General features: G+C 42.3%; 1 protein-coding gene across 2 annotated transcripts; it reads right to left on the bottom strand.

Moving 5' to 3' along the window:
* Positions 1–477: 477 nt before the first annotated feature.
* Positions 478–5,567, bottom strand: EXOSC9 (exosome component 9). Of its 2 annotated transcripts, none has more exons than XM_048078122.2 (12): positions 5,408–5,566; positions 5,157–5,251; positions 4,570–4,689; positions 4,368–4,470; positions 3,781–3,918; positions 3,221–3,303; positions 2,802–2,934; positions 2,264–2,352; positions 1,922–2,068; positions 1,538–1,713; positions 1,143–1,221; positions 478–606 (listed from the first exon to the last, which is right to left on the bottom strand). In XM_048078122.2, the coding sequence occupies exons 1-12, from the start codon at positions 5,552–5,554 to the stop codon at positions 525–527; spliced, it is 1,392 nt and encodes a 463-aa protein (XP_047934079.1). In that variant the 5' UTR covers positions 5,555–5,566; the 3' UTR covers positions 478–524. The 2 variants fall into 2 exon arrangements, with proteins under 2 accessions (XP_047934079.1, XP_047934078.1); XM_048078121.2 differs by lacking the exon at positions 478–606 and adding an exon at positions 623–737 and having other exon boundaries at positions 5,408–5,567.
* Between the last annotated feature and the right edge of the window lie 15,796 nt (positions 5,568–21,363).

The following is a 21,363-nucleotide window of genomic DNA, read 5'->3' as shown; positions in this document are numbered from 1 at the left end:
GGAAAATGTTGCCAGCCTCCTGGGATTTGGCCAGACATCCTACCCTGTCAAGCACTTGCCTTTCTGCTGCTTTTTGTACAAAGCCTTAAGATACGGAGTAACCAGGGAAAGGTCACAGGCACAGCATACTACTTCTCCCTATGAAGACCGTTCCAAGGAATTAAATAATTCCACGCTGTGTTAACACCTATACTAATCAAAAGCAGCTATTCAGGGCATTAAACTAGAACTGTAATTCCTCTTGACTAGATACAGCTCACTTCAGAATTCAGTAGTTGCTGAGACTGTTTTGTTAAGAAAACTACGCATCATACTCCTGGGACCTGGGTGTTCTGTGCTGCAGCTGGGTGCTACCAAAGCATTTCACTTACAGAGACTTTATTTTAACCTACACAGAGTAAGTTTATAAAATATACATAGAAACAGGACCAGACTGGGGGGGGAGGGAGGGATTATCTACAAAAATAAGTTCAGAAATAACAAACCAGATCATTTATTATACAACATTACTGAAGGAGAGATGACTAACGAGCAGTTCTCTTCTTTCTCCTCCTTTTGTTAAATGCTTTCTTACTTGTATTTTCTTGTTTCAAGGTGGTCTGTGTTCTGTGAGCAAACAACATTTTTAATCAAATAAATGTATTGTTTTATTTCAAAGGAACACGGGTTGATCATCTGTAACTGGGCACCCACTCACCATGCTCAGTGCAAAGTTCAAACGCTTCCTGGAAAACGTTCTAAATACAACAGTGAAGGTTTAGGCTAGAGTAGAGATACAGCAGTAAAACTAACTTCTCTGAGATACAATTTAAAGTTAGCTGTAGCATAGCCTGTAAAGTCTCTACAGCATCTGTAAGGAGCATCTGATTCAGATCCATGTGTATGCTCTCATTCCCTTTGGAGGGATTAACATCAGTCAGGTCTCTGTAACTACCTCAGACAGCTGCAGGTCAGCTGGGCGACTGGCCTCCAAGAGGGGAACAAACTAGCCCCGATTTAAAGTTCCTCACTGCTATATAATCCCCTTGAACAACTAAGACCTTTCTTGGCCTTGCCAAAGTTCTCAGCACAGATTGTCATCGTTCTGTTGTTGGGTATTCCTTACCAGCTCCTTCCCCCTCTTAATTTCACCTGACGGTTACCTTGTTTTGTTTGGTACTTCCTGTGGTTCCAGGATGACAACTTCTTCCTCTTCACTGTCAGACAGCACAATAGGTTCATCTGGAAGGAAAAAAAAAAAAAAAACCTGATCAGTTTCTGTAACAAGTCCTGTAACTAATAATCACAGCATTTTTAAAAAGATATTGAAAGGGGAAAAGCAGGCTCACAATTGCTAGTGCTTAACCCGACGGTCTTGCTATAGTACAGAGAAGTTTTCTTTTGAAGAAAACAAGACCTGTCCAGGTGAAGTCAAAGTAGCCAATGAGTATAACTCTCACACAGAGCTACAATAGGGACATCTTGCACTTCTTAATTCTAGACTATTAACAAAGTGGTGTTGTAAGTGTAAGCAGTATTGAGACAAATGAATACTCACCCTTAGCTTTGCTTATTGTACTTGTGTCCTCCGTTTCCATTCTCTGGCATTCAAAAGCGGCAGCATCGCTTTCACCCTCCTCTTCCCTCTCCGATTCTTCAAGGTCTCCCCAGGAGCTCTCTATTCCTTCCCCAATTTGGGCTGTCCCAGGAGTGTGCAATATTGGTGTGGCAAAACTGCAGCAGTTAAGAAAAATTTTGGAGATACTAAGAATTAAGTTACCTAAAAGCAGTTAGAACCAAAACCAATACAATGTTGATATTCCCTCTGACGGCTATATGGCTACCCTGAGCTGGGAGAAACCTTGGGTGTTTAGCTGCTAGTGGGACTAATGCGGGGAGGGGGAAGCCTGCTTTTTTCCTGGACAAGAAACAGAAAACATACACTTCTGAAGGAGGGTCAGCTTTAGTTATGATTTCTTCTGCTTGTTCTTCCACGTTGTTGGTGTCTACAGCAGCACTTTCCATTTTGAAGGCAGTGATCTTTTGATTTGGTATAGATTCTGCAAAGCCGAACTTCCCGCCTTCTTTCCTAGTCAATAATGACAGACATTACTTCAAGGTTATTTCACATTTATGAATGTTTTCTCTCAAAGTTCAAATATACAAATACTTGCTCTTTAAAACAACTACAAAGAAAAACAATTTGCTGTTCATATTACAAGTTAGCATCAATTTTTAGTGTATTTCTTAAATGCTCGTCTCCATCCCTTCCCAAAGCACTCACCTAACTTTCTGGTCGTTCTCCAAGGCTTTCTGAATTAGTTCTGTTATTTCAGCAACCTTAACGGCTGTTATTTTACTGCATCTCAGAACCTGTTTGTTACATACACAACAACAGTTTACAATCATGAAAGCACGATATTTTTAACTAGAGCTGTAGGACAGATCACAGGAGTAACACTTAAAATATGGTATCTAAGTAAAAGGGACCGGATACACAACGAGGTGATCCAACAGGTTAATATAACAACCTCTAGCTGTGCAAGAAGACGCAGTCTGAATTTGTTTACAGCCTCCAACAGCCAAATCACAGGGAAAAAAATGCCTACCTGACCAAACAACGGTCCTTTTCTACATCTGCTCTTCAGCATAGATGCACAGTAGCACACCCTTCCACTGGGTCTAAAAATACTTGATGTTTGCCAGTGAAATCTGACAGCTGTTTCCTTAGCTTCACAATATTAAGGATATTACAATATCAAGATTACAACCCAGGAAGCAGTTTACACCTGAGACAAAGACCGGTCAAGGAAAAGATTTACCTGATCCTTTAGTAGCATAATCCCTCCGCTGGACTGGATGGTACAAATTTCACGATGTTTATTCATGGCAATTACAAGGAGGCCGTCCATTACACGTTCTTCTCGTTCGCTTGGATCCACCAACAAATATGTCCTAGAATCAAAGTTTTAAATATAACGCAACAATATAAGTTTGAAGCTGAGTTTGACTCCCCCAAGAAAGTTTTCTTATCACCTGTGAAAGCAGCTGGCTACCAGCACCACACAGTACACATACATATGTCTGTGGCTCCTCACTTCTGATAAAATGCTTTAAGAAATCTGTCTGTCAACATGAGTTGCTTTTTTATCTACAAATCTCTATGTTTAAAATTAATTCTGCAGAACTGACAATAAGTTGTTTCTGTCAAAAAAAGACTTAAGAAAAAAAAACACCTTACCCCTGCTGGAAGAAGGCAAAACTGACGCAAATAGGCATGTGGTGGATACTCAAGGGGACAGGATCACGCTCCTCAGGAGAATACTTGGAAAAGAATTAGCCCAGAAGACAACTGTTTACAAAATTCATTTGGTTTTAAAATGATGTATTGCACAAGAGGTATTTGAAGAAATAACAAGCAAGGAAAAAGACAAACATTCATCATCTAAATATTAACAATCTTATTGCTCTTCTTGTGTAATCCTGTTTACTACCTACATAGGCAAATTCAGCACATTCATCACTCTAATACATGATATGGTTGAAACATTGCTCGTCCGTTAAAACAGTCTGTAAAATACCTACCTTTTTACAATTAATGTTGCCATAAATTGAAGTTGATATAGTTTTACAGTCAGCGGGCTTGCTTACTACCCTTTTACATTTTGAATAGGAACACATGCACCCCCAAACTCTATGTTATCTTGGAGTTTCTCTGCTTACATCAACATTTAATTCCTTCCTTTCAGACAGAAAGGAACAGGTACCCGAGATACTATACTGGGATCTAGTCTGACTTACCACTGTCACTTCCTCTCCTTGCACAGAGACATCTGGTCTGCGAAAATGACAAAGGGCTACTATTGCTGCTATGCTAGCAGCATCAATAATGTTACCGTCGTGATTTAACAGGTGCAGGTCCACACGGATTTGCCAAACCTGAGAAAAAACAAACGTAACTGCTTTGTAACGAGTAAACGTGATTCCAGAGAAGCTATTGCTTTTCAAGACACTTTCAGTTTTTTGAATCATAAAAAGGACCAACATATATTCTTTGGTTATTTCCTTAAGAAATTAGCATGGAAAATCTTGGTATACGCAAGACACCCAGTGTGCTAGATTTAAAACCTGGTTAATTTGACAAGACACACACAATAGTTAAGTATCACTTAAAATTTGTTTTGCAAAGAAATATTCAAGTGTGCAGGATCCCAATTATTTCAAAAATTCTGTATAGATCTGTAAGTTAAAAATTCCTATAGTCAGATGGATCCTTACATTAACCTGAAGTCTTAATTTCTAGTTTTCGAAACAAAACAGACCACCTGAAAAACTGACTATACGTACCCTTTAGTTTAAAACCATTTGAAGTTGATAGTTTTTCATACCTTTTCACCAGCAACAACGCAGAGAGATTCAGTATCTATACATTTGGAATTTCTCAGGCATCGCTCTATTAATCTGTTCAGTTTCACCAGTAACTCAGACTGCCTGTTAAAACAAAATTAACCCAAACTGAATATGATTATCCTGCACACTTACATGCTTCAGAACAGTGGACCTTTTATAAGTCTTAAGAAAGATACATACCTGCCAGGCTCAAAACCAGGCGCAGCCATAGGTGACAGCTCAAGGTTAAAGAACAGTATCCCTTCTGTAGCCCGATTTGGCTTTGGGGGCACAAGTTCACATGATACTTGGCCAAGAACCCTGCAGAGGGCAACAAACCACTAAGCTACAGAATTTGGCAGGAGAAAAACCTACCGCTAGAAACAAAATATGTACATTTGGGCTTTTATTTTGTATTTCTCAGTCAAGTCAACATGTTTAAGTTATAGTCAACAATGGAGAGAACTAACTGCTGAGATCAGAACGTTCTCCTAACCTTCAGAATTAAAACTGGACATAAACGCTGGGGAATCGGTAACTGAACATTTATGTAAGTGCATGTATTTCACCCTTCCACATACACAGAAGGGCGTTTGATACATGGAAGACAATAAAACGTAACAGAAGATTGCTGGATAAAGGGATGCGAAGTTACACTTGTTATCCACCCGTATTATATAAATTATTTGTAATCTGTGGTCTGCACCCAAACACAGCCCCCCCCACCCCCCTGCGGCCCCCACTTCCCCACGGTGCCCCTCTCGGAGAGCCGTGCCGGCCGCAGCCACCTGGTCCTGCCCAGCTCCACCACGCAGCAGCCGCGGTCGGGCCCGAAGGAGATGCGCACGTTCCGGTAGTCGTAGCACTGCCGCCCGTCCAGCCGCTGTGGGGAACGGACACACACAGAGACACACAGACGGACAGGGCGTCACACACACGGACAGACAGACATGGGGGGGCCGGTTACCGCGGCGGCGGCCGGCCCCGGGGCGGTGTGAAGGGGCAGGGGCAGGGGGGGTGAGGGCAGGCGGCCCCGCACCTTGCCCTCCCGCACGGCGCGCAGCAGGAAGCGCCGCTCGCAGTTGGACAGCGGCGGCTCCCTCATGGCGGAGCGGCCGTTGAGTCGCGAGGCCCGGCCGTTGAGTCGCGAGGCGCGGCCGTTGGTGGCGCAGCGCCTCGGCGTCATCAGCGCGCGGCGACCGTTAGGGGGAGGGCAGGGGGCGGGCTACGACCGCCTCGCGCCCCCTAGGGGCCAGCGGCTGCCCGTCCCGCCCGCGCCTCAGGCGGGGCTGTGGTACGGTTACGGCCGCCGTTTGGGCTGCCGTCGGGGTTTGCCTTCGCCCATCGTCTGAAGAACACCCTTTCCTGTCGTTCTGAAATGCGGCCCGCAAGCGAAAACTCGAGGCTTCACGAGAGGCTTTTGTGCTTAGTTTGAGCTGGAACAAGAAATTCCTTTACTGTGTTTTCCCACCAACATTACTAAAACACAGACAATCAGTCTTTTCTCACACAGAATTGTTGAAATATCTTAATTGTACTTTCTTTTTAAACCTTCTTGAGACACAAAGTTCTAGACAAACTAAAAAGTGAGGCACGCTTCAGAAACTTCAAGTTTGTGTGAGTGAGGACAAGTGCTGTCAGATTCTCCATGCTAGTTTTATATTTTCATTAGCAATAACTTCAAAAATACTTAGTCTAAGAGAATACTGACATGAGATTATACAGACTGCCTTGCTCCGTGGACAAAAATAAGCAAGTATTTTTTCTAAATGGTACCACATACGAAGCAACACTAAGGAACAAAATGATTTAACACTGGCAACTTTTCCTGTAGCCACAAACACAGTAACGTTTGGAGCAAGATTCTCTCTCATTGCTGCTATATGGACGATCAGATATTTTCCTTGGAGTCTGAATAGCAGGCCTTAGGTAGAAAATTCTGCTTCTGCTTTTTTCATTGCTTAAATTTAGTGATGATATTCATTAGTGAAGTCTTGGGGTTAAATTCTGGCAGTTTTGCAATCACTGAGGGAGAACACTGCACTAGGACCAAGTTTGCTCCATATTCATAGTCCTAAACCCTGCTGTGCTTTGGCTGAAACAACTTTTTACATGAAAAGGAAATGTTAGGTACTAATGACTTGCAATCCCTTAAGACTTGATAAGAAGGAAATTATTTTCTAAGAGTTAATTTTAATAGAGTTCATTTTGACTTGTGTACAGTTGGAAAACTCATATACAAGTAGAGTTTCTAAATCACTGAAAATAAGTATATTTGGAGTAATTTCATTTATAATTAGCAGGAAGATACAATGTGTAAAATAAAGCTTGGTAAACACTGATGGTCAAACTTTGGTAAATATGTAAATTGAATAACCAAAAAGAGAGTCTTCTTAAAGAAGTGAGATGCAACTGTAAGCTTTGCATTTCAAATGTCTAATTTAAACTTTTTGCCTAGTGTATCACTGTAAATCCTTTTGTATCACACCGATACTTTTCCTTTGTTTTACCGAAGCCTTTGTAATGCTTTCACAGAAGTTCACTACAAATTTCACTTCAGTTGTATTGAAGAAGTATTTCATTTGCGTGCTCAAGAAAAAAAATGTATATATGTATATATATATATATATTAAGCCTTGAAAAGAAATCATCGTGAGAATGATTTTTTTCTTCCACTAGAGGGACACATGCATTCAGTTAGAGGGGTGTATGAGAATACATGGTTCTGTGTTATACTTGGAGCTGAACTGAAGCAGTTGGAACGTGTACGTGCACTTTAAAACAATATCCTTTAAGTCATGTCCTCCCCATACACATACACACACACTTTGATATTACAGGTCTTTTTTTTTTTTTCCCAAAGCGGTTGAGGCTGAAAGTCTCAAGCTTTTCCTCATACATCCAATGCTCCAAACCATTAATCGTCTTCATGACGTAAAGGAGTACAGATGCAGTCACAGAAGTGCAAACAAATAAGAAAGGAAAGTGGAGTTACTGTTTGTTTGTTTGTTTGTTTTTACTATTAGTATTTTTATTAGTACTTATAATTAATATTGCATAAAAGCGTTTCTTAATTTGTGATGAGTGCTCTTCAGGCTGAAATGCTTGAATTGGATTATCTTACCAAACTGAACCATGAGGGAAAATCACATTTGAGGACGGAAGAAAAAAAAAAGAAACTGCATCAGAATCTCAGCATCTTGACTGCAAGCCTCCAGCAACCACGCTTTATGGCCTTATAAAAATAGATAAATAATTGATCTCTTTTCATGGTAACCTTAACTGTAATGTGCCCCATGCTACTTAGCTGCAGGTCCTGCTCTCCACAGTGTCTCCAGTATACACATTTACACGTGTGCGCAGCGTGATGCATACAGTATTCAGCATATAAAATTGCTTGGGAAGAAAGGCTTCACATAGATTGAATAATATCATTTATCATTTGATTTTATAAAAGCTTCTGAGACCTTGAAACACATCATCTCCACTTGAGTGGGAGGGTAGGTAACCACTGCGAGCAGAGCAGCCTGCAGAAATAGGACTGGAACAGCAGATAGCCTGCTGAGCAGCTCGGTGCAGGGAGGCACTGAGTATTCTGGCCCTGATCCAAAGAAGCACTTAAACAAGCTCTCTATCTGAAGCACAGCTGTAAGCGCGTTTGTTCCTTATTTCTTAGAGGGAAGGTGTCACAGCTTGTGCATGAAACATCAAACATCTTCACCGTTCAAATGGATTTCCATTACTGGGTATGAATTTTAGGGCACAGCTGTGGAGGCAATGCCTTCCCATCCGCGTGTGTGGTCACAGGGCAGAAACGTGAATGGCGGTCCAGCTCCTCTGTTGTATCTGATTGTCTTTCTTTCCAAATGAAGGTTGATGCTGCTGGTAGCCCCGTGTCCGTTTGCTTAGAGGGGAGGAAAGGCCACCTCTTGTGCAAAGAGTGCCTGTCCCGCCTTCCAGAGCTCTTGTTAGAAGTTTCTATGGCCCCAGTGCCCAACTTCACAATGAAAGACCCGTACCGTTTTGTTTAATCAATGAAGAGCCAACGGCTTTAAAAGATTTGTCAGACGACTCCTCTTGGGATGATGTAGACAAATAAACTGTGGGGTGAGAGAAACACAAGATACAATCATAAGTAGTAAATTGTTCCTGAGTTTGCAAAACAACAAAAGTGACCTGTACTGCATACACCTCGGTATGCTGTCCTAGGAGGAGGCTACATCTCCTTTTAATAGTGTTTTGGTTACATGGTTAATGGTTCAAAAAAAAGCAATTTGGATTATCTAAGTGACTTTTGTAGCTGCTAATGTGAGACAAGTAGTTATTAGAAAGAGCACGATGGATGTGAACTTAAAACCAGACCTGGAAGCTGTACACACTTGCTGCTGTTTCTCCTGTATGTGATTAGCAGCAGAGATTTTCAGCAGTGCCAGGAGAGGAGGTGGAAAGGAGTCAGAGAATTGTATTTCTAAAGGTCGGCAGAGCCTGCGAGCTGCACAGTAACTGGTCGTGTGTGTGTGCCCTGTTAATATTTATGCGGCATTAAGGAGACGTTGAGGCAACTCTTTGTCTTAACTAATGGCAATGAAGCATTCAGAGGTACCCATTCTTTTGCAAAAGATCAGCTGCCTTTGCTAGAACAGGTTTTACTGGTGCCTTGATTGATTGCTGAAGGCAAATTTAGCTATTCTGCTAAGCTTTGCTAAGCACATACTTTTCCTCTTTGTTTTTTTCTTTCTTTGGGGTGACTGATGTACCCAAGTTAGTCCTTTCCACATGATACAATCGCCATGATACAATTGCCACGTTAACACCGGACATGGGATGAAAACTCAATATTTTCCTGCCAAACCTGAGAAATGCCTCCTGAAGCCCAGCTCAGACTTGCTGCCCTGCTCTTCAGCTCCAGACCCTCTGAGAGGAATGGGCCTCCTTCTGCCTCAACGCCCTCGTGTCTGGCAGGGGGACCCCAAGCCAGCGCACAAGATGCTGCCTGGCAGGGAGACGTGAAGGGGCTTGTTAAGACATTGCCTGGCACTTCTTTGGGACTTCTGGGGCCTGCCCGGAGGTTTTCTGCCCAGCTGCGGGCACAGCTCAGCACCCTGCTGCCTCTCAGTGAGGTGCCCTCTTGCTCTCTCTTTGCTCCCTAGTTTGAGGGTAAGTCATGACGGTCTTTTCGTAAGCCCCCAATGAAACGATCTCGCCAAGAGTGACTTAGGGTAATTTGTCTGTAGCTGAAAGACTGGGTAATTTGGGTAATTTGTCTGTAGCTGACTTTGTAACTGACTTCCTAAGGTCTGCGCTAGCTGTCCTGTCTGCATCTATTGCCCTGGCCAAATGTGAAATCACTGAAAACGCTTCAGCTCTCAGAAGACTGGATATTTAGCAGAAGAATTAGAGGTCTGCAATAAATTATTGCCCAAAGAATAAGCATGGAGAAAAGATGATTTTTCAGTGATCTACACCTGTCCTATATTCACATAATTCATTCCAACTCAGCTGAATTCAATCACCTCGTACAAGGCTAAAGCTGGGAGGGAAAGGTGCTGCCTCTGGTCTGGGTGTGTGCTGCTGAGGATGGTGGTTGGCCAAACCCCACCATCCCAATCCCTCAGGTGGGAAACTGAGGCATGACCTGCCTCTGAGCATGTGGAAAGTCAGGGTTACTGGTAGGGGTATAATGTGACCCTGTGGCAGGAGCCACCCACTGTGGGCTCAAAGTTTGTGATTTGGCCGTCAGGTCTGGAAGACACAGTGTTTTCTTCCTGCGTCCTGTTGCTGCTTGAACGCCAGGTGAAACTGCGTAGGGGGTAAGGAGTGCTCACCCCAACACGGGGTTGTTTTGCCACGTGGGTGGCTGGTTACTGGGAGAGGAGTCGAGGAGACTTTGCTTGATGAGCCTTAGCTCATGCTGGTAGCACTAAATCCCCAAATATATTCCTTTTTGACTTCCCCTTTCCGCTGCCAGCTCTGTAACAATGTCAGCCTCCAGGGAAAACCTGACACTGATGATGCTTTAGAAGGTAAAGACTTCAAGCATAAGCAAATACCCATGTCAGAGGCAGAGCCACCTGATGTGAGAAGACGTGTAACAGCCTAATCTGCTTGCTTGTCTTAGCCTGAAGCTCTGCAAAATGAAGTATTGCTTGGGAGCTTCTGTAGGAAATATTTCAGCTTTTAAAATAAACAAATAATTCTGTAACTGCAATGTTAGTTTAAGGAGAAATTACATTCAAATTAGTCTTTTTTTTTTTTTTTTCCCTAAAATCTGGTATCTTCAATTTAGCCCAGTTCTTTGGGCATATTCTGTGCATGGCCTGGTTTCTCACTGACCATTTGAAAGCCGTTTTGCTTGATGCCTTTTACAAGATATCAAATTTAAAAAGCTTTGCTTGACTGAAATCTGCCTTGACTATGCAGATACGGACTACTCGAAATGCCAGGGGGTACTGAAACTGTATCCATTGCTAGTGAAGTGGAAGAAACCAAATGCTTTTATGATCTGTAATGGTTTCAGTTGCAATCTATACTGGAGTAACCAGCCTTATCTACAGGCTTTACTGTTTTCTCCTTATTTGTTCATCATTTTCCACACTACTGTAGGATTTGCTAGTGTGTAGTTTCTCTGGCATGAAATCCAATTCCTCAATGTGTATCACATGAGCCAAACTTACATGCAAAGTCTTGCCTAGGACTGTTGACAAATAATCAAAAAACTCAGGACTTTTTTTTTTTTCTTCTCTCTCTACTGCATTTTTTTCCCCTCTATTTACTCTACTTCATTTGGATCAGGCCCACTTCCAGCTCAGAAGCCAGCTTTCCTGATTCAAATGCAAACTCTTGGCATGAGATGATCTATCGGAGCATTTGACTTAGTGATTACTGTCAGGAACCTGCTCGGTTGCATACTGAAAAGGTAGCGGGGGACCTGCTGCCAGGGGACTCCTGGAATAAGGTTTTACCGTGTGTCAGGATTTTGGAGGACTCGCGTATCATCCCTGTCATTCCTCTGCTTCATCGCAGACTTTATACCTGCTCAGGGGAGAGCTTAGACCCTCTCCTCTGCAGTATCAATCCCAGGGCATTGCCACTAGATGTCCCATTTTCTACATGGTTAATGCTGCTTTAAAAATCACTGGTGTTATTTTGTTTGGAGTATGGGAAGGGGTGTCAGTATATCTGCATTTACATTATTCATATTTTCGCTTCCTCTTTGATGATTACTGTAGCTATTTTTGAACAAAAGCGTTGCTAAGAGTGGTTTAGTGTTAACTACACTTCCTACAGGGGCCGGGACTGGGAACATGGGTCTGACACAAACTGCCGGCATCCTTCTGTCACTGTATTCAGCAGGGTAACTCGTGATAACTTGTTCTGGAATTACCGTGTAGCAGTGCTGCTGTGCTGGGATATACATGTGAATGAAATCCTCGTACAAAAACCAAGCTCTTGGCTCTGCAGCTACAACCAATGGCAGGTGGTATTCAGCATAAACTAAACTTTGTGGGTTCCTTTGAATTTAAAGCAAAAACCAAAGCAATCATTTTGAGGCAAAGCTATGCGTAAATTCTGCTGTGTGCTGCACTGTGTGTGGGTCTGAGCAGGGGGTGGGTCTGAGCCTCCGTGCAGATGTATGGGAACTGGGCTGCAAAATATAACCGGTGCACACCCCGATGGTGACATTCACTGCTTCCCCCGTGCAGATTACACGCACTAGGGCTCCAAAACTAGGTGGACACAGCCAATATGGATTCTGGCCTCTGGATCCCAAAGGTCTGCTTCATGGTCTTCTTGCCATCACCCCTGGAAGTTTGCCCTGAGGCCCCCTGCAGTGTGCACGGGAGCTCTCTGCGGCTGCGACCCACAGAGCTGCGATGGGGTGCTTGCCATTGATGGCTGCGCAGATATCTGCGTGTCTGCTGGCTTCCTCCTGCGGTGAGAGGCACAGCGGCCGCTCTCCCTTTCCGGGAAGTACCCTGCTGTGCTCACCCTCTCTTATATCCTGCCTCTTAAAGCAGCAGTTCAGCAAGGTGAAGGAGTGCTTGCAAGTGGGAAAGGGAAGTCCTAATTAGCCATAAATATCTATTTATTTTGGCTGAAGGAAAAAAAGGTAATTTATGGCTGCAGCTGTCTTCAGCAAGTAATATCATACAAGGAAGCAAAAGAGTTTGGTGTTAAATGAGTAAAATACATCTGTTCCTGTTCAGTAGTCTGGATGCAAAGTTTAGATGTGCTGGTTCACCCAGTCCCATCGCACAATGTGAACTCACCATCTTTTCCCAAGGCAAACAGTGTAACTTTCCCAGGTATATAGATGCTATAATGTCTCGCTAGAGAAAATCAGGGACACTGCCATTCAGGCTCATTTAATTACTGCACTCATTTCTGATGATAACATCTAATATGCATCTCTAGCTGTATGCGGGCTCTCCTTAATGCATAATTCTAGATAGTGCTCAGCACTTACAGCTCCTCCTGGTATTAATTTTATTAGACAGTTGGCAGGGTTGTGCCCTAATGCCTTTTTTTTTTTGATTAAGTTTTTGCTACTGTCAGTTTTCTTATGAATTAAGTTTTGACTTTTTTCATGGCAACTGTCTGAGGGCCTGACCTTTGTTTATTTTTACTAATAACTCACTCCTCAGGTAGTGCCTTGAAGCCAGTGACATAAGTGACACTTCAGTGGCACGTATCATTGTGCTGAACATTTTATAAAATGAATTCAGATGATTCTTCATTAACAGCTGCCCCTGACTTCTCACTGACACCTCATAGACGAAATTTCTGCAAAACACATGGAACAACAGCAAATGCTTTTCAAAAGGCCTATGTGGTGTTTGAAGGACAAAACTGGGACCTGTTACACTGCCTGCTACGTACATGTGGAAGAGAAAGTTCTTGCTCCTGAAGATGTTGGTATGAAAAGCAGAAATAAAAGGGTTAAAACTAGGATAAAATGTACAGAGGAATGCTTTATATATGTTCCTAATGACAGGAGATAACTGAAGTGTACAGGCAGGAATGAGAGAGCTAGTGAAATTACAGAAGGAATAAAAAGGTGGGATTGTCACAATTTATCACCAGACTGTCTGGGGTTAGCTTTGATAGTTGTTCTTCCCCTTGGCTGTTTAGCAAATGAGAGCTAGAAAATGATGACTGTTAGAGCAGCAAACTTCTAATTCTGTCTTGAGCAGAGGTTGACGACCTTCCTGAAAGAGCAGACAGTGGACCAAATAAACATCAGGGACAGCCAGGATACCAGCACGCAGTTTGTATGCCGTATGACTGCTCCGTGGGAAAATGTCTCATGCTTCTGCAAGTCTGCTGTTGGACAGCCTGATGCTGCAGATCCTGCCTCTGTCAGTGGGCTGGAGGGCTTTAAAAGGGTTGGAGGGATCAGAAATCCCTCCCTTTTTCCCTGGTTTTTCTCTGGTCGCACCAGTCCAGAGCTGAGAGTTGTGCAGTTTATGTAGGAGCAAGATCTGACGTGTATCAGTCCTGGAAGAAGAGACTTGAAGCCTTTATGGTAGCCTAGTAATGGATCTTGAAAAGGACTCTTACTTCATTCCTCTACTCTGGAAAAAAAAAATTACAAAAAGCTGTCAATATGATCAAGAAAATCAGATTTTCCCTTAATTGCTGTATGTGAATAATAGCTACGTATCAGTTCTTACAGCAGGCTGGGGAGAACTGCTTTGAAATGACCAGAATTGCAGCTTGCATCAGGATGCAACTTATTACTATGTTCCCACCTCTATTTTACTTAAAGATTCGCTGTGATTATTGCTACTGGGAGTTGGTGGTGTGCTACTGTAATTAGTTTATGCTTGAAAATGCAAGTGAAGATGAAAACGCTACCAAAAGCCTCCAAGATGCAGAGGCAATGAGGCTTTTTAGAGCAATACTGCCACAGGCATTACTCCCAAACTAGTATTTTATTTTCAGTCAAACAAGTAGTTTAGGAAGAACAAAAATATTCTGTTTTACAGTCAGCTGTTAAAAACACAATGGGGGCAAGAAGTTTAAACTGCTGGCTCTGTTGGCTACACATAGAATTTACCAGAAGTCCATTGCATTTGCCAGCTTGCTTTGATAAAACTTGGGCCCCTTGAATCCCTGAACCATATTATCACCTGGAAATCTCACTTTCCATTAAAACAAACAAAGCCCCCAAATACCCAGCAGTTTTGGCTATGGATTTGCAGCATGATCCAGGTAGCTATGAAAGAAACACATATCATGCCACTAGAAACCCAGTGCTGGATTTGGACTGCAGGGCCAATGATCCGCGGAGGGAAAATCCTTGTGCCTGGCAACAGGAGAATGCTAAGAAGTGCTGTGTGAGAGTCTTTTAAATTCCTCTTGAGGAGAGCCTTGGCTTAGGGCTACAGCAGGCCCTTCAACCCTGTATGAGAGTGAGCAAGAGAAGGTTTATGGACTCTCATCCTGTACAAGGCTACACCTAAACCCTCACATTTGTGTGCCTTTGTCCATGCATAAACCTTTGAAAGCCTTGCTCGTCTTTTAAAGTTCCAAAATTGAGTAAAGAGAGTGGTTTTAATATGGAGTGTCTGTGAGCACAGGGGTGATGACTTATCAAGAGCAATTGAGAGAGAACATCTATGTGCTGACAGTTTAGGTAGATTTATCCTAGTTCAGATGTCAAAACATATGCAGGGAAAGGACTTTAGAGGTCTCGAGTTAATTGCTGGAAGTGTTCCTTCTGTTTGCGGGAGCTGGGGGATTTATAAGAACTTCTGGAAAGAAAGAAGTAAATTAAGATCAAGGGAAATGATGTAAGCTCTTTAAGACACTAGTGCCTCCTGATAAAACCGCGGGGTTATTTAGGTGGTGGTGTTGATTGCACACAGACTGAAAATGAAGCACTCTGTGATATGGGTTTCTGATGAATGGCGGCTTGGAATATTGAGATCAACATGTTTTAGAAATGTAATGAAAGGCTGAAGAGAAAACAAGCCAATGTAAGCTTTGTTTGGTTTTGCCTCCAGATTTATTTCCTCATAATTAAAGTAAAATGTTTGTGGGCCTGATTCTGCTCTTACTTATGGGAGTCAGTTTGTGCTGTTTCAGGTGAGAACGGCCATGCAGAGATGGGAGTGTGCTTCTTCTCCTGACACCTTTAGAATAATTTATGGCTTCTTTTTCTTTGCCAGTGAATATGTAAACCAAGGAGGCAGCTTTCCGTGGCAGAGGCCCTTCAGCAGTGTAAAGAAAGAAAGAACAGATCAGTGCAAGTCAGTAGCTCATGACTTGAAACCTGGCTTCAGTTACCAGTAACCGGCTGTGACCTTGGTGAAACCACTGAGCCTGAGCTTACCTTTATTCTCCATTTGAAAATGAGGATAGCAGTGCTGCTGTATCTCAAGACTTTCATGGGGATGCTAGGTAGGTCCCTAGACAAAAATGAGGTCTCATTACAGGACCTCACCTAGAACTGTTTGTGGAAAAAAAATGCAAAAGGCAAATTTACTTAGTGATGTTATGCCAGTTCATTTCAGCTAAATTGACTCTTATTTCTCTTCTCCATAGAGAGAGACATACACTCAAGGCTGATTTTTTTTCTTCTCTCATTTTTTTTTCAAATTTCCATTAAGCTAAACCTCCACCAAACAGAACTGAATGTTTTTCTCTCTGCTTCTCTTTCCGAAGTATAATTAATGGCCGAATTGGTTAAGGGAAATATGTTTCTGAACTTGCACTGGTTGCTCCTGATATTTACTTAGTGCTATCTCAAAGGTTTGTAGTTACTTTTAAATTCTTTACACAGTGCTAGAACTTCCTCCTTGGGTACAAAAGGAGTGTTCTGCTGTTATTGATAGAACATGTCATACATGCTCTGTGTGTACATGTGTGTCACAAAGTTATCTGCTCCTGATAAAAACTGCAGTGCAGATCAGCCAGAAATCCAGAAATATAACCAAAGCACCTGCCTCCTTCTGTCACTGTTCGCCCTGGAGGAGTCAGTCCACATTCCTAGCCATCAGGGATGGAAATTCTGTTTCTTGGGGAGAATTAGGCAGCCTGGACAGCAAGCCTTGCTTTAGCATGGTGCTGTGGGGCTGTCCCGGTAATGAAGGCAAGCTTCCAGGACAAGTGTTGGAGTCTGGCTGAAGTGATTTAACTGTATGAATTCAGATTACTGCATTGATGACATCCTTGTGACATATCTTTCTATAAAGACAATTTCAAAGAAAGCTGTACCTCCCCTGACTAAAAGAAAATGAAACCTTTTTCCAGTAAGGTGAATTCAGCTGGCTGCTGCTATAACTGGTATGAACGCTCCTAGCTCCTATTAACCTTCTCACATTGTACTGGTGTCCCAGGAGAAATCAAGATCCTGACAGAGCACTGCTCCGTAATGGGCTGTGGGTCAGAAGTAATGAATCACTTACAGGAAGGTGTCTTTGCTGGAATATAAACCAATATTTAGTCTTGAAAGCAAGTCTCAAAGTGCTTTGAAAAAAAATTCATCTTCCCCTACTTTGTACTCCTAGGCTGTCCGTCAGCAGCCCCTTGATGCCAGCACATGCAGCATGAAATAATTTATAAACTTTCTGTCAGTAATAAAATCTGAACCTTTTCTCCCTGCCTATAAACAATGTAACCCCTCTGCCCTCTCCCTTATTTTAATAGTGCTACTGTTCACTCTTTGCCTTGTACCTTCCACCCGAGGTGCTTGAGCACAGTGAAAAGCTCTTTTCATTTGTGCCAGCAGTTGAACTGTTTGCTGGGCTTGTGTAAGCATGAGGGGAAATGAGGCTTTGAGAAACTGCAGTCCTACAGCATTCAGTTTGGAACAGAATTTCTTCTCTGTTAGTATCGATCAAAGGATGAACATGAAATTGCACTTTCCCCCCTCCCTCACCTTTGCTTCTGAGTCGTGGTTAATCAAGCTTTTTTTACTGTTTCACTTCCAAAGAGACATTAAATTGTGAAAAGCATCTAAGATTGATCTTCAGTTATAACTTCATAATGAAACCATAACTACAAGCATTAAAGTCTGCTCCATGAAGTTTCCCAAGCCTGAAAATCTTCTTTGGTAAGCCTATTGCCCTTCAGTCCTTCTACAATGGGCTTTTCAAATATTTTGCAGAGGCATTTTTTTTCTTGAGAGAACATTTTATCTGGGACTCTAACTGTCCTTGGCCTTCCTGTATCATGTGTAAATGGTTCTTATGTGATTATTGTGCTCTGACTGTGAGGTTAACTGAAGGGCCTTTTCCTTTTTAGCAGCCATCTGATACAGAGCAAAGCAGATTTGCCTATGTTGTGTCATATAACACCTCAGAAATATTGTTGGGAGCAAAATGATGCTTTGGGGCAGGAGATGACACACAGTGGAAGACTGCTCTAATACCGCAAACTATCCATCCCTTTATTTAATTAAAAACAAACAAACTTGAAGCTATTGCTCTTGCTGCAATCCAGCAGCATGCTCTTGACAGTAAGAGGTCATGCTTTTGAAATGAACTGCTTTTGTGCTAAGTTTTCATCCTCTTATACTTTTACCTTGTTTCTGGAGAAAAAAAAATCATGCAGATGCAGCCTAGCACTACAACCAGTCTTCGAAAACTCTTTCCAGTCCCCTTTTAGAAACCCCATGCCAAGTTAATTATTTGACATACCTGGTGGGTGTTACATGCAATCGCTGTTTCCCTTTTACAACTATAACCACTCTGTTGTGTAACTGTGGCATGATGGCAATTTTAGACTTTATACAGTGGTCAGCACCCAGGAAAAATTTGCTTGCTTATTTATTATGAACAAATATACCTAGACTACTTGCACATCCAAATTTCATACAGAAGCAAAAAGGTTTACTGAGCTCATGCTTCTTTGGGTAGTGTGTACATACTATTTTTGTCCTACATAATTTGCAGTCCTGCCTGCAAGCCAAGGAGTATAGGTCATACTGAGTTTTTAGCTTTATTTAAGAGAAAAAAAAATAAGCAGAGCAAAAACTTTGGAGAACAGAAGGTGGCTTTTGAAGCCTGAAAGTCTTTCGAAGCCAGAACACAATAATTTCCTCAGAGTCCTGTGGCCTGTTGAGATTGAAGCTCTTTCAGCTACCCGTCCTGAAGCAGAGCTCTTCTTTGAGAAGCAACAGAACCCATCTTCTTCCGGTAGAGAAGTGTTTCACACGTGAAGATGGGCCCTGGGTTAGTCTTCTGTCCTCCTCTCCCACCACCTCTTCTGCAGGATGATGCCGTGAATAACCACAAAGTATGGTTTCAGACTTGCCATGTGTTCCACAGGCTCTCATCTCAGGGGAACAGAAATACTCAGCGAGCAAGCCTTGATCTAGATTAATCATCTAATTCTGTTGTTATTGTGCTGTTTTGCATTAACGTGTAGCTTTTAAAGACCCTTTTCAAGAGCTTAGGTCAGGGGGGCGGTAGGCTCTGACACAGCAGCCAGTGTCTCCAAAGCACAAAGCTGAGCTCAGAATGCATCCCCAGACTGACACAATCCCATCCTTGTCTCCAGAGGAAGTGCAAGGTACCTAATGTAATCTGTGCTCCTGAGTTTACTTCGGTTTTCTGCCTGCTCAACAGTTGGTTGCCCAACCAAAACAGTCTCAGCTTCAGTGCGGTATTTCAGCACGTTTTTTCGCTTTGAGAGCATGATTTTGAGACCAGCCTCAGAATTTCCCACTCTGTGGGCAAGACCTGGGCTTGGAAGCAGGGCTCTGCTGGTTCCCAGTACTGTGTGTGTTAGAGCTAAATAAATCATTAAGGCATTGCTACTCTGATTGTCACCATATTTCATTGTTTTTTATTATTCCAGGTGTTTACAACCCTGGGCTAAGGAAATATTGGCATGTGCCAGCAGCACCAGCACTGGGAAGCGGACTGTTACAGCCTGGTGCGATCCTGCTTGTATGAAAATCTGAAGGACAAGGAAGGGCTTGGGTGGGTGAAAAACTGCTTTCACATGTTTTTTTTTTTTTTTCTCCTTGTGTGAAAATTAGGCTTTATTGAAAAAGAAACAAACAACCCCCTAAATCTAAAAGGTTATTTCTTATTTTTAGGTGAACACTATTTCATACTAGAGCAGCGGTCAGGTTAAATACATGCCTATGGTGTCCATGAAGGTCCTGTATCTGATGTCAGGGGTCACCATCTGTAACTCTTTGAGCCCAACTTAATTTCTTTTTTTTTTCCACTGAAGGCAGTTAAGGCAGTTCCCTTCCAGTTATGCACTCGTGTCTTCTTCAGGTTGATTCTGGTTTTGCTGGTACAGCTATTCTCATCTCTTCTTGCATTCAAATCAATGCAAAGGCTAAAGTTCTGTGGTCACTAGATTTTTTCAGAAATCTGCTTTTGGCAAATGGACCGGCAAATTTTAATAATCTAATTTCATCCCCCCTCTAGGCCTCCTCACTCCATGAAGTTGTGCAAATATTTACTTGCTTAATCATATATTGGTGACATTTTAGTTTGGCTAGACGTTCTACTCCTAACTTCATCTGTTGGCAACAAGACCACTGTTTTCTGCTCACTTTAACCTTTTCCGTTGCTACAGTTGCAGTTCATTTTGCAGCAGGTATTTCAGACCCCCTCCAGAGAGGGAAAATAAATGCTCTGTTCTCACATCCAAGGTTCTTTTCCCTGTTCTTTGTGGATTTGAAATTGAGAGGTTACCTTTGGCTGAATGTTACCTCATGTTTGGCTGGGGGTAAGACTACACACAGGGTGAAATAAGTTACTGTGTGTAATCTGCTCAAAGGTAGAAGATATGAAAACTATTTCAAACACCTTGAAATGAAAGAAGGTAAACTTCCTCCACAATAAATGAGAAGCAAAGTGTACACACACTTACCTCAAGGGAAAAAAAAAGTTAATATCCTCCCAAATCCACAACCTCCAACACAATATTTAAGGAGGAAAGTGGAATTAAATACATCTCTATTTGATACTATTTGATACTTTTCTTAAATTTGGGAGTTGCTTGAAATCAGTAAAATATTAAATCATGCATAGGAAACAGAAGTCATATGATCCAGAAAAATCCACCCTCGTAGCTCAGAAGGTATGAGAAGAGCTGAGGAGAAAGCAAGGTTTTTTTCTTCCTTTTTAATATGCTATTACAGACACCAAAATTTTGCAACGCTTTGTTTAATCTAGCAGAGATTTTGTTTCATGCTGCCTAGTTTAAACTATGCCTGGAGTTACAGAAAGACAAGAATTCAAAGCTTGTATTGCAGCTCTGTGGGAGCCAGGAGGGGCTTGCTGCAGTGGAGGGGAGGGAAGGAGAGCGAGGACTGTTGTTTCTCCCAGGCGGTGCAGTCGCATTCGAGGTGGTCAGATGCTAACTGCTAAATAACTTGTTAGACCAATATGTGTATATTTTTCTATTTTTTTTTCAAGAGCTTGTTTTATTGTTTGTGAAGCTTCATAGATACATTTATATCATTAAAGGCAATATCCCTATCTTTGTGTGTTTGCTGTAGTAGAGAGATTCTACAAACCTATTTCAAAGTGAAGAGGATTACAGCTCTGTTAATTTCTAGATATGTCGATAATTGTTCACACGATACTGATAGAGCCAATTACCCAACAACTGCTCCTTATCACACATCTGAGTCACCAACAAAGTTTGAATTCCATTTGGCTGTGCTCACACCTGGGGCTTTTGGTACTCTGTGTACACGCCTCAGTCTAATCGATACAATTGTGGAGTGTGTTAAAGAGGGCAGTTTTATGTCGTTTTGTGGGTGCACTTTCTAGATGGCAAAGCTTGAAATGTGATCCCAGCGTGACCTGCATCTGCTCTGGATATAATGTGTAAGAAGAAAAGGGCTTTTACTCTTGCAGAAGGGTGTGTGTGTGTGTGTGAGCTAGGCTGTGCTTAAACTAAAAGCAACCAGTCTGAACTTTAACCATTATTTTTGAAACTGTTTCATAACTCACTGTTTCCTTAAAAACCTTGATCCTACATTAATTCATGTGTGCACTTCTAGACGCATAGTAC

Source organism: Anser cygnoides, chromosome 4 (genome assembly GCF_040182565.1).
Source record: "Anser cygnoides isolate HZ-2024a breed goose chromosome 4, Taihu_goose_T2T_genome, whole genome shotgun sequence".
NCBI lineage: Eukaryota > Metazoa > Chordata > Aves > Anseriformes > Anatidae > Anser > Anser cygnoides.
The sequence above is the reverse complement of the archived record's forward strand: the minus strand, read 5'-3'. Positions and strand labels throughout refer to the sequence as shown.

Excerpts from the sequence above, each read along its gene's own strand:
- EXOSC9 (XM_048078121.2), bottom strand. The coding sequence starts at position 5,554 with ATGACGCCGAGGCGCTGCGCCACCAACGGCCGCGCCTCGCGACTCAAC. Across the intron at positions 4,471-4,569 it reads CCTGGTTTTGAGCCTGGCAG|GCAGTCTGAGTTACTGGTGA; the intron begins GTATGTATCTTT and ends TTGTTTTAACAG. Across the intron at positions 1,222-1,537 it reads TACAATAAGCAAAGCTAAGG|ATGAACCTATTGTGCTGTCT; the intron begins GTGAGTATTCAT and ends TTTTCCTTCCAG.